Source organism: Benincasa hispida, chromosome 5 (assembly GCF_027475165.1).
Source record: "Benincasa hispida cultivar pf3 chromosome 5, pf3_genome.v1.1, whole genome shotgun sequence".
Lineage (NCBI taxonomy): Eukaryota > Viridiplantae > Streptophyta > Magnoliopsida > Cucurbitales > Cucurbitaceae > Benincasa > Benincasa hispida.
In genome coordinates this window covers 69,908,296-69,921,805 of record NC_143482.1, presented here as the reverse complement: position 1 = coordinate 69,921,805, position 13,510 = coordinate 69,908,296, and the positions used below count along the sequence as shown (strand labels likewise).

The window sequence follows — 13,510 nt, the reverse complement described above, 5'->3', positions numbered from 1 at the left end:
AGTATAAGTCCTAGGTAGTCGAGTCGTTACACTGAGACCATTGTCATATTTGAAGGTCTCTGTATAGCTCTTGAAGATAACATTTCTCTTTTGGAGTGAAACTGATTCACAGATCGTTTGAAATCTTTTAGTTGAAAAATTTTGATACGAGAAGATCGTGTCCTTCGTCACTGGTTTTATTCCTGGATTTCTATTGGTTAATTGTAGGGATAACTTTGTTGCTCGTTAACTAACTTAGTTGTCCATGCTCTAGTTATTCGGTAGTTTGGCTTGAAGACATTCTTTTTTGAGAATTTTGCTATTTGTTCTAATTTGTTTTGTCTTTAATTCGGTTGTTTTGTTTCCCTTTTTACTTAAAAAAAAAAAAAAAAAAAAAGAAAAGAAAAGAAAAGAAAGGAAAAAAAAAACTAGTTTTATTCATTCGTTTCGAAGCACGTTCAAAAGTGATTAGAGTTATCTTAGGTGATTTTGCTATAAATTAGAATATCATCAAGATATCAATGAAAGATTAAAAAAATATGATGATCCTCATAAAGGGCCGTTTGGTACATAAAAATTGAGGATAAAAATTGGTAGTGGCTTCTAACATCCTTTTTTGGTATAAGGTTTCTGGGTTGACACAGGGAAATATCTTTACAGACATCTTTTTTCCCATGGACAAGGCAGAATTCATGCCCTCGCAAAAATTTGAGTTTTATGTTTCCTCTCATTCATTTACTTTTTATTTCGAAGATACTTACTTTTTATTTTTATTCATAATAAAATTTGATAAAACTTCTCATGTACAACCAAACACAATTATCTGACTCTCGAACATTTTATTACCAAATATTTTACTTTTAAGCCTCATTTATTTTTATGTATCCATAAAACCTTAAATCGAATGTCTCTAAGAGATCTTAATGCATTAGATAGTATAATAGATCCTATATTCCTCTCTATGTAAGACTCCCTGACCTTATTACCATAAGAATACAATTACTCCACCTGCTATGATGCTCAAGTTGACAATGTCATTTGTTTGGTCGGTCAAATAATTATTTAACATATTTATTGAGACCTTACGAATAGATGTGAAAATTAATACTGTAAGTAGAAATGATAAACTTCCCGTAGAAAATGTTTTATTAAATTAAGAATCTTAATTAATAGATCTGACACACCATTTAAAGATATAATACTCTAAACAATCGGACTTTTAACTTCGAAGTTGATAAAACAAATAATATGTATATTGAGTTATGCTCATTTTAGCATCATCATGACAACTTAATTGAACATTTCAAATCAATATAGCTGTCACTAATAAATTTTAAGAATTAATTTAAAAATCTCTAAAAAAAGAATTAATTTAAAAATAATTTTAAAATCTGAAAATTGAAGTATTAATGGGTAGAATTTAAAATGTAAATTGATTATTTTCACAGACAACAAGCACAAATCCAGAAGCCAAGTAATAAATACAAAATTCTAACTTAACATAATTTGATTAGCTACGAGACAGAACATTTATTTATTTATTTATTTGGAGAGCATCTTAACATTGCATGTTCAAATCTCTTGCTTCAGATATACTGCTTTAGAAGATAGCCTAATAAAAACAGGTGTACCATAGGCAATTCATCTAATAATCAAATTATATGAACGTATTTAATTGATGATATACTTGTAATAACACTGTTAATGATCTATAAGAACGAAATGTCCAACATGGCCAACGATTCTGATACTGGACTGTCTTGTATAACAACACCATATAACAGAAATACGAAAGCATTTAGATGGACACTCCAGAACAGAAAATCGAAGAAATCAGAGTGAACTACAAGAACAAGTTAGTAACAAAGCTGCTTTAAGTTCTAGCTCCAATGTAGAAGACCTTTAGTGCATGAACTTCTAAGTTGTATGCTCAATGGTATTGGGTGGAAAAACGGGTGTAGGAATAGAAAAAATCAGATTGAAACCTTAGATCGTTCATATAAAATCATCCAACATTGCAGTCAACTTCTATTCGATTCACCAGGTGGCCCCCGCCCAGATCGTTGACCACGGCCACCACGCTCGATCCGACCACCCCGACCACGTAATGTTCTCACAGGGCGTCTATCCAATGAAGAAACAACTCCAGCCTGTCTCAGCATAGCTCTTTCCTTGGCTCGCTCTTGCAAATTTATTGTAGTAGAAGTGCTACTATTGACAGGAGACGACCTTTTAGCAACAGTAGGACTACCTTGTTTCGAGTCATTTATTTCTGGGGGTGTACTTGGAGTATTCTCAGTAGCTACTGTGGTAGTTTCAACAGCCTGATCACTCTCCATATCAATCTGGTTACAATCAGTTGACTTATCTAGAATTTCGGAAGTTTCATCAGCCATATCACCTTCATCAATTTTCTCTTCATTTTGAATCTCAGGAGAGTTGATCTCACCAATCTCCATGGCCGTGACAGCCGGAGCATCATCCTCAACTCTAGATGGGGAAGCATCAGGTGTTGTAACTGGTTCAGCATGATCCTCCCCTATTTCAATGCTTTCAATATTATTACCCCCCTCGAGTTCTGCAACTTCAGGTGCTAGCTCACCTTCCTCTCTCTCACTTCCGATCTCCGAAGTTGGATGCCAGTTGTCTGGTTCAGCTTGATCTTTTAACCCATCATCTGACACCTCCGCTCCAATCTGCCTATCCAGATTTTCATCCAGCATTTCTTTTCTGTCGATGTTTATCTCATCATGACTCATAGATCCATCGGATGATAGTTCTTTTGGCCTATCAGCAGCCTTCTCCCCTACTATTTCGACCTCTTTTTCAATAACTGCTTCCTCATTTGAGCCTTGAGGAAACTCACAGATATCAGAAACTTCTTCAAAGGGTGGCTGAGTTTTGAGACTTTCCAGAGAGGAAGAGGATGGACCACCAACTTCATCAGCAAAGGTATCAGACCCTTTAGCCCTCTTCATGACAGGAGCTGCCATTTCAGAACTGATCTCCCCATGGATAATTGAATGTTCATGCAATTCAGAAGTTGATGCAGCCACTCGTTTGCGCGCCAGATGATGGGTTGATGTAGTTGATTCACCTTCAATTTCTGGTTTTCCAGAAGTTGCGCGCTTGCTTTCATTGCTCGGTAGTTCTGATGCTAACATGTCTATATCACCATGAGGTCCTCCCTCTGGTTTTCCAAGACGAGGTCGAACCAACTTCCGCCCTGCTTTACGTGTTTCTACTTTTGCCTTGGATACATGAGCTTTCTTTTCACGTTCTTCCAATGCTTTGGCAGGAAAGTTAGTTGTTACAGGAGCCAAAGGCAATCCAACATCAGGCGTTTGAGGAGGAACATCAAGACCTGCAAAGTATACAACATTCACATTATGTAAAAAGAGAGGAGGGGGAGAAGAAGCAACACTAGTAGTCCGAACTGTTACAGTGTAAAAATATGATGTTACACCGAAGCACCTGTACTAGTTTGTACCGAAGCATCCGTGACTAGAGAAACTTCTGAAGGGACATTTTGAGCTCCAAGATCAGTCAAAACTGACTGCACAGTCTTCTCAAAATTTTCAGCAGCTAAAATGTAGGTAGAAGCAAGCTCGTCCAAACCAATCACTGAAGGAGGCTGTGGTAAAGTATCCTGTTATAACCAACAATCACACGTAAATTCTCGACATCAACAGCGATTTAAACAATTAGTGCTATGAAAGAGAAAAATGAATAACTTCATCCTAAATCCCAAAGTGCTAAGCAAGATTTTAATCTCTTTTGTTTTTTTTTTAAAGAAATTATTTCAAACAATACCAGAGAAGAATCTTATGGAACGTTTTGAGAGGTAGTTACCAATCTATCTATTCACATTAATTATCGAGGAATATCATCTAAATTAATTCTCATGCATATCAACAAATCAATATCAGAATTCCAACTGCTTAATTTGGGTTAAAAGACTGTAGGAAGGGATCAAAGCACTACATACCAAAATTTTTAGTACAAGCAATGCATACCTCAAGATTGCTTTTAGATTGTCTAAGTTCATCAGAAACCTGCTTCAAGTTGCCCTTATGCTTCTCCAAATCATTTAAAATCTTTGATTTTTCCTATTTAGAAAGAAGTTAAAGATAGAGGCTATTAGGATGCATGGGAAACAGGAAAAATGGCAAAGAAAAGTTCGGTTTAACTTCCAAGATGCCTGTTGGCATATGCATATTTGCAAAATCTTCCGCTTCAGAGAGTTCTATTAAAGGAAGCAGCATAACCAGGCTCTTGTTTCTATTTTTTACAAAGACACTTATGTTGTAGAATGTAGACAAGTAGTTAAATCACACGACAAAGTTTAGATATTTTGAGCATTAGTCTTTATTCATTTTCTCAACAAAAAGTTTTCTTTCTTGTAAAAAAAAAAAAAAAAAAAAAAACTCAAAATTCTATCCCTGGGTAAAATTTAGAAAATTAAGGTTGTATAGGTCAAATAAATTTAAACTAAACATCCTTACAGACCATGAAAATTTTATCAACTGAATAAATCCATCATAAATTTAAGTGAAAATATCAATTTAAACCCTACATTTTTGTAGGTGTATCAATTTACGCCCGTCATTGCGTTCCGTTTGGAAAAACTTCACATAAAACTTATAATTCTATCGATTAAATCTCAAAACATTCATATATAATCAATTTAGACAATGGTCACAATTTCATTTGAGAATTGCCCATGTATTTACTATAATTGTCATTTTTGTGAAACCGACATTTGAAGAAGTCTACACATTTAAAAATCAATGCATGGATATTTGTCAAAGCTAATAACAATAAAATGTCTAAATTGACTGGCTTATGAAAGTTTAGGAGTTTAATTGACTCAAACCATAAGTTTCACGTAATATTGGTTGAACGGAACTTAGAGGAGGGTGCAAATTGGTACACTTACAAAAATTCATAGTTTAACTTGAAACAATTATTAGTTTAGGGTTTTAATTGCTACAACCCCAAAAGTTCAGGGGTGTAGATTGATATTTGGCCCTTAATATTAATATCGGGCAGGTGGCTTCAAAGTTCAATAGATAGGTCCAAACTTGCCATTTCTTACTAGAGTAGGCCAAAAGATTATGACACTGCCAATACAGGACTTTGGCACAACTCTAACCCCAAAAGAGGACACTTTCTTACACCAAACTAGGATTGATTCACAAGACAAAATAAATAGATTCACTAATGATCCACCATAATGTCCACAATTGACAATCCATGCCAACAATATATGCAATATGGCGTGATGTTCATCTGAAGATGCCCTGTTATCGAGTCTCAAGAAGCTAAATTGCCATTTGCCAAGAACAATTTGAGGATTTAAACTGAGTTTAATTTAACAAATCAAATAGCGGAACAAATACTAAAATGGAGATTATGAAACCTGCTCAACTATAGTATAAGAATCCTTTATGGCCTTCTCAATTTTCAACCGCCTGCTTTTCTCAGTACGACTATCGTCCTTCTCTCTCTTTAGTTCTTCTCTCAGCCTCTCCAGATGTTTCTCAAGAATCTGCGGCAAAATTTAAAAAATAAATGAAAACTGAGAGGAACTATTGAATATACGCAATAAGTGATGTTGAATCAACCTGAATTTTAGTGTCCTTTTCTTCTATGGCCTGCTCACCAGTTGAATCTCCAGTGGACCTTTTCCCGACAGCATTCACTTAAAAACAAAATTATATTCTATCATTTGAAGTTCAAACACAATAAAAACATCCAAGAATAACAAAGAACTCCACAACATTTATTCATAATGATGAAGAATACTAGGCTACCTTGTCTAATGTCTTCCAACTGCCTCAAAAGAGCTTGATTCTCTTTGCTCAATTCATCCTTCTCCTTTGAGACAATTTCAAGCTTTCTCTGCAAATTAGAAAATAACATGAACAACCAAGCCGAACTGTATCGAATAGATTGCTTGATTGTACTCTTATTGAAATTATAGCCATTTGCACAGTTTACTGATATAAACTAAAACAAAAAAGCTTCAGTGTAATTTTTTGGGGGAAAGAAAATGATTGAAGGAAAGTATGATTTCAAAAATAAAAACAAGTTTCCTAATTTATTCTAGTTATTGTAAAACTCTTAGGTTTGAGAGAATCAAGATACTTTATTCCATTCACTAAAGATATGAATATATACAAGTGTACAAGAGCGACCAGAGAAGGAAAGTATAGAAAAGACTATAAAAAGAAAATATAACAAAGATATTTACAATAATAAAGATCCCTAATCTTAGAACTATAACACTACCCCTCAAGTTGGAGTACATATGTTAACCATGCCCAATTTGTTACATAGATAATCTATATATGTTCCATTCAATGCTTTCGTGAAGAGGTCTCTTAATTGTTCTCCAATATTCACATATCCTATAGATACCAAACCTGGTTGAATTTTCTCACGTACAAAATGACAATCAACTTCAATATGTTTAGTCCTTTCATGGAATACCGAATCATGCGATATGAAGTGCTGCTTAATTATCACACCACAATTTTGTCGGTATGGTGATTTCAAATCCCAACTCAACAAGAAGTTGATATATCCAAATCAATTCACATACAAACTGTGTCATTACTCTACTTGATTCCACACTTGAACGTGACACCACATTTTGTTTCTTACTCTTCCAAGAAATCAAATCACCACCAACAAAAAAAAAAAAAAAAAAAATCCTAAAGTTAATCTTCTGTCTTCTCTAAATCTTGCCCAATCGGCGTCTGCGAAACATTCAATATTAATATGACTATAATCCTTATATAATAAACCATGCCCGAGAGCAACCTTTAGATAACACAAAATCTATTCCAATGCAGCCTAATGATCAACTATAGGGCATGACATATACTGACTCAATGCTCACCGGATAGGCTATGTCGGATCGAGTCACTGTAAGATAATTAAGTTTTCCTACTAACCTCGTATATCTTTCAGGATCTTTTAGCAATTCTCCACCTTTTGTAAGTTCTAAGTTGGGCATCATTGGGGTACTACATGGCTTAGCCCCTAGCTTCCATGTTTCAATCAACAAGTCTAGTACATATTTTCTCTATGATAATAATATTCCTTTCTTGCTTCTTATTACCTCAATTCCTAAGTATTTCAAATGCTCAAATCTTTTGTATGGAATTGACTATGAAGAAAGGTCTTTAGGGACTGGATACCTAAAGGATCATCACCAGTAATCATAATATCATCAACATATATGACTAACAAGATGATACCACTCTCAGATCTCTTAAAACAGACCGACTGATCTGACGTGCTCTTCTGCATTCCAAAGCTTTCAATCACCTGACTAAATTTACCAAACCAAGCTCGTGGACTCTGCTTTAATCCATACAAAGATTTACGAAGGCAACACACTTTTCCATTTTCCCCCTGAGCAACAAACCCAGGTGATTGCTCCATATACACATCTTCTTGAAGATCACCATGAATAAATGCATTTTTAATAACAAGTTGATGTAAAGGCCAATAATTGATTGAAGCTAATGAAATAAACCTCCTCACAAATGCCATTTTTTGTACGGGAGAAAAAGGAAATAATAATGAAAAATAAAATAATTAGGAATAAACCCTAATTTACTTTTAACACCTTGCCTCAAACTCAAGGTGGTAGATTAGCGAACAACTTGAGTTTGTAAAGATAACTTCCGAAACAAATCAGCAAATTTGGGATGGAAACAGAAATCCACGAAGAACAAACCTAAAGAACTTCTAGGTTGAAACAGGAACTCACGAAAAGCGAAACCAAGAACCTTTGGGGTTAGAAACATAGATCCTTATATGGAGATCTATAACAAAACCTACGAAGAACGAATAAGAACTTCTGGGCTAGAAACATAGATCCTTATATGGAGATCTATAACAAAACCTACGAAGAACGAATAAGAACTTTTGGGCTAGAAACATTGATCCTTATATAGAGATTTATAACAAAACCTACAAAGAACAAACAAGAACATCTAGGCTAGAACAAGGATCTCATTGAGAGATCTAAAAGAAAACCCTCGAATAACTAATTTCAAAATCGAAATAGGCTATATCAAACATGCACAATCAAGGACATGTAGTGTGAGAAGTACTTATTAGGCAACTATAGCATGGTTATGATGTTACTCTAAGATATGCTGCATTGTATGTGTTTAAATATTAAATTATATAGTCAATGTCAGCATAAATTAGTAATTAAGACAATTCTTCCTCCTTTCAAAGGTCCTACGTTCCAATCTCCACCTTCATTGATGATGTGATTCTCCATTTTCGGAAAAAAAAAAAAAAGGCTTAAATCACGTTTTAACTTACTTGGTATGCACCTTGTACACTCACCCCCTGTAGCTTTCCCTGGTTTCTTATTTTCATAATGGTTTTTCTCTCTCTCCCTCTTAATGAAATCAATCTCATTTCTGGTTAAAAAATATGGAAGTCATGAACTAAAATGTCTTGATTCAAGCCTACTATTAATATATTAAATATTATATACGTTTCTCAATGTCAAATATTAGAGCTCAGTATTTTTTTCATAGGGTGATAATGATATGATTTTTTTCTCTCTTAATAAAATCAACCTTATTTCTGATTAAAAATTATGGTAATTGTGAAATCAAATGCCTTGATTCAAGCCTATTCTTAATATATTAAATATTCCATATGTTTCTCAATGTCAAATATTGTAGAGTTCAGTATATTTTTCATAGGATGAGAATGATGGTGTAAGGATCCAAATAGCTACAGTTATATAAAAGAGATACCTTAAACTGAGAAAAGTACTTCTTCTGTTTCTCCATATCTGCCCTCAGATTGGCCTATGCACACAAATTATGCATATGAATATAAAAACTTGGTAGTTTGGTTCTATAGGAAAATATGTAAACCTTAAACCTTAGTCGTCTACCTCCATATGTTGAATATCATTCAATTTCTTCTCCCTTTCCTTCAGTTCAAATCTGCAATTAGAAAGATCTTGCTCCAATTGAGATATTGATTCCTGTCTTTCAGAGACTAATATTTTGACTTTTGCAATTTCTGTATCTTTCTCATTCAGCTCCATCTAGTACAAGGAAGTTGAAAGAACGTGATTGATTCCCAATCTTTAAACAGCAATATAAAACAAAAATACACTGATTATAACCTTTCAAGATGGCTCTCTCCTTAAAAACTAATTCCAAAATTGAGATTACCTACCTCACCCCCTAACTCATTTTATTCATATCTTGGGAGCTCCATGTATCAAATTAGATTTTGTTGATTCAGAGTGGATATTGGTCAAAACCAAGTCGACCAAATCCATTACATTATCAATTTCAATGTTAATTGTAGTAAAACATATGCCCTAAGGAATGCTCTGGTGGTAGGGGAGGTTGATAGCTAGAGATCTCTTATGAGGTCTCCAAGTTAAAACCTTGGGCTACATTTTACAACAATTTTGTTTTTAGATTTCAGTGTTTTTGTCAATTGGCGATTTAAGAGTTTTAAATTTTGAAGATTACTTTTCTTAGCTTTCAAAATTTGACTTGATTTTTGAAAACATTGGTGAAAAGTTGATAACAAAACGAAATAGACCATGACCATAAAGCAAAGAGTGCCTCAATACTACAAAAAGAAAAACACAAAAGTAACATATAATAAAAATAGATGTTCTCATGATAACGAGAAAGAACAAGTGGATAACAAGAAAGAATAAGTGGATACCTGCATTCTTTGAACATCATCTTTCACACGATTATAATCTTCATAATCTATATTCTTAGATCTTTCAAGCAACTACATACACAAACCAAAATCAGAAATGAACATGGACATCCAAGGAATAACAGGATATTGTGTGTGTAAATGAATCGGATCCAGAGAAATGTAAGAGTTTTGATAAAATTAGAAAATCAATCTCCAGATATATTACCTCAGAGACTCTGCTTTCAAGGTGAGTCTTCTCCACTTTCTGCGATTCAATTTCCATTTTACAGGATTCCACCTCCATTTGTCTCATCTTCAGCATACCCTCAAGCTTCTCTATTTCACTTTTAGCCTTTCTAGATTCTTCACGTAATTTCTATGATCAAGAATTTTTTTTTAAATTAGTAAAAGTTCCCTGGAAGAGCTGAAATTATGAATACCCACACGTGACTGGGAGGTAGAAATGAATAAAAAAACAAGAGGGAAAAATAATGATCAGAAAGTTTGGCCTCAAATCATGCATGATATTGTATCCTAAAGATACCTGGCATTCCTCAAAATTGTGCTTATTCTCTTCTCGCAGTTGAATATTGCTTTCACGAAGCAAGTTCATCTCCCTAACCTGTAAAAAAGTTAACCTTCATATCCTACAACTCATAGACAATAAAGCAGGAAATACAGCTATTCCCTCCTGTAGTCCGTTAGTTTCCCCACAACATAAAATGGTCTTCTGAATGAACCAAGAAAGATATTAAGTTCAACCTGAAGTTGTAAAGACTTAATTTCCTCCTCGGTTAACAATAATGCTTTTGAGCTTTGACGCTCAGCATTAAGTGAAGTCTGTGCACTCTCCACGGCTTTAAGAGCACTTTCTAACTGCGTGATGAAGCAAAAAGAGATGAGAGAGAGCTCAAAAGCAGTACAGTTGAATATAAAAAGGTTGGTGATTACGCAGCCACAGCACAACTTACAACTTACCACGCAGCCACAGCACAACTTACAACTTACCAACTATCCTAACTAGTAAACAAGTATGAATACAACAAAAGATCTACTTAACAAACAACCAGCAACAAAACAACCAACCAACCAGCTGAGTAACTAACAGGACAGGGATATTGAACTAGCCAGGACGTAGAAAGCAACAAAAGGTCTACTCCACATCAAATGAAGATAATGCTAAAACCACATTACACAAAGTTAAAAACTTAAACTGCCTCCTCAATGTTAAAGGTCCAGCCAATTCCATCTGAGCTCCAAACTCATTTGATGAATTGTTGATTTCCAAAAACCGGCTACTTGTTTCCTGTATCAGGACTAAATAACGGTGTTGATTCTGCAAAAGATGCTTGAAGGCAACTATTTTGGATTCGTCAATAAGTCCCCGAGTATTCCAACAAATAATCTTCATGATGATTTCACCGTCTGAGGAGAAGCTATCTCCTGTAATTGAAACCCGCAAGCAGCCACAAGCGAAGAAAATCCATTTTTCTTTTGGGTTTTTTTTTGGTTTTTTTGGTTTTTTTTTTTTTTTTTTTTTTTTTTTTTTTGGAAACGGAAAAAACATTTTCATTGAAACAATGATATGAGACTAATGCTCAAAATACATTATAGGAGATGAACAAATAATTCAACAACAATGTCAAATGCTTAACAAGAGAAAACAATCTAACTTGTAGAAGAGGAAATAACAGCATTTCAATTTAAGCTAATGTCTTGAATTGAATAATATGAAAAATGTTTGGAAAGAGAGCACCATGAGGAAGCTTTGACTCGAGCTGATATAAGAAGAATGAGGTTAATTGAATAATTAGGTACTTTGAGCAATAGTCTCTTTTCATTATATCAATGAAAAGATTGTTTCATATTAAAAAAAGGGTAATTAGGTAATATTCTAAGTTAATTCCCTTTTTACCCTCACTTGTAATAAAACTCTATAAATAGGAATCTTCCCCTTTTGTATGGAACAATTATTATCACTTCAATAAAAAATGCACAAGATTGATTCTTGGAAGATTATTCCTTGAGAATACTTATGCAACATCAATTTGGTACCAGAGCCACCACCTGAGCTGATGTTGATGCCGTCGGTGGCAGACCAATAAATTCTTGGTGACGCCGATCACAAGAGGGAGCTGTGAGTGTTGTGCTCGTTGCCAAACAACCCACATATATATATAGAAACCCTTAAAAATTGAAGTCAAGAAAGAAGAAAATTAACGAATCATCGAGAATGGAATTTTACAACTCAAGAAGAACGTTCAAGGCTCGAAATTACTCTTTTGGTCACGACCAAGAAAGATTGATTCTTATTCAAGAAAATCAAAGAATCAGTCCTATACCTATTATGAGATGGAAACATACTCAAGAACCCAATAAAAGGACTACTTTGATCCTGTAGCACTAGAGAATATAAAGAAAATAGCAAAAGAACTCCAATATTCATTGGGGAAAATGTCTCAACATATAGGTCAATTATCAATTCATTTGCAAGAGTTCAAGAACAGATTGATTCCATATATTAAGGAAAACAACAAAGGAATCACAATTGGAAACCTTTCAAATAGAAAATCTTGAAGATAAAATTGGGAAAAATCTTGTTGAGACTCATGGAGGTAATAGAGTGATTAAGCCAAAAATCATGAGAACAAAGTAGAAGAAAAGAAGAATTTAAAGATGCTGATTCTGAAGTAGTCTCAAGTGAAGATGAGAAATCTGACGAAGAAGATGGAAAAGAGGTATCGAACATTGAAACTCTAGACATCGAGGCAAAAGGAAAAAAAATTGAGCAAGAACGACACCAATTGCATTGGAAGTCAATTACTACAACGCCAAAGAACTTGAAGCAAATGATGAAGATATGATTCTTGAAGGGTTCTCTCCAAAAGTTAATTCTTTTGTGATTCATCATCTAACTATGATTTTGACTGTCTCGGATTTACTTCTTTAATTCAGAATAATTTTGTTCAAAATGTAGGAGGTTGGTTTGGCAATGTGCCATTAAACAAGTTTATTTTATTTCTTGATTGTTTCTTTTCTTTTTTTTTCTTTTTTTTTTTAACTCAAGGATGAGTTTTCTTTTTGGAGGGGTAGAATTATGTAAGAAGAATGAGGTTAATTGGACAATATTCTACGTTAATTCCCTTTTTACCCTCACTTGTAATAAAACTCTACAAATAGGAGTCTTACCCTTTTGTATGAAACAATTATTATCACTTCAATAAAAGAACCACATGATTCATTCTTGGAAGATTAATCCTTGTGAATACTAAGGCTACATCACGAGCAAGCTCAAAATAGTCAAACCATATTTTTCTTTTAAACGGAAACAAAACTTTTCATTGATATAATAAAAAGAGGCTAATGCTCAAAGTACAAAATAGAGGATCATGGATTGCAATTTTGTAAAGCTCAACAACATTTGGATTGAGGATTTCATTTTTAGAATTTTTGTTGAAAGAGCTCCAACTATACAAGATTGATGCTCTACCATTGAGCTATATGGACTCCAACTATACAAAATCATGTTCATAGGATAATTACAAAAAACACCTTTGAAATCAAAGCCCAATGAGAAACATAAAAACAAATTTCAAATTTCATAGGACTCCAACCCTCCAAGTTATTGGCTGCCTCTATTTCAAATTTTTGTAAAGGCACAACGTTCCTCCCATTGCACTAATCAAGTTGGTCCCTTCATTCGCTTTTGGTTGTATGGGTTGGATTTTGATAGAACCTAAATATTTTGAAATATAGAAAATAACGGAAATACAAGATAACCAAGTGTTTGAGGTACTTGGACCCTCCTAAT

The 13,510-nt window shown here is 34.0% G+C and overlaps 1 protein-coding gene across 2 annotated transcripts in view; it reads right to left on the bottom strand.

Annotated features, from left to right (window-relative positions):
• Positions 1-1,625: 1,625 nt before the first annotated feature.
• Positions 1,626-13,510, bottom strand: part of NUA (nuclear pore anchor) — a 93,049-nt gene continuing 81,164 nt past the window's right edge. For both annotated transcript variants that reach the window (XM_039031771.2, XM_039031772.2), the window contains 12 exons: positions 10,462-10,575; positions 10,244-10,321; positions 9,926-10,075; positions 9,718-9,789; positions 8,921-9,076; positions 8,778-8,831; positions 5,796-5,883; positions 5,607-5,683; positions 5,402-5,530; positions 3,996-4,088; positions 3,454-3,628; positions 1,626-3,343 (listed from right to left, as the gene is read on the bottom strand). In XM_039031771.2, coding sequence (XP_038887699.1) covers positions 2,001-3,343; positions 3,454-3,628; positions 3,996-4,088; positions 5,402-5,530; positions 5,607-5,683; positions 5,796-5,883; positions 8,778-8,831; positions 8,921-9,076; positions 9,718-9,789; positions 9,926-10,075; positions 10,244-10,321; positions 10,462-10,575 — 2,529 coding nt within the window. In that variant the 3' untranslated portion in view covers positions 1,626-2,000. The remainder of the gene's footprint in view (positions 3,344-3,453; positions 3,629-3,995; positions 4,089-5,401; positions 5,531-5,606; positions 5,684-5,795; positions 5,884-8,777; positions 8,832-8,920; positions 9,077-9,717; positions 9,790-9,925; positions 10,076-10,243; positions 10,322-10,461; positions 10,576-13,510) is intronic.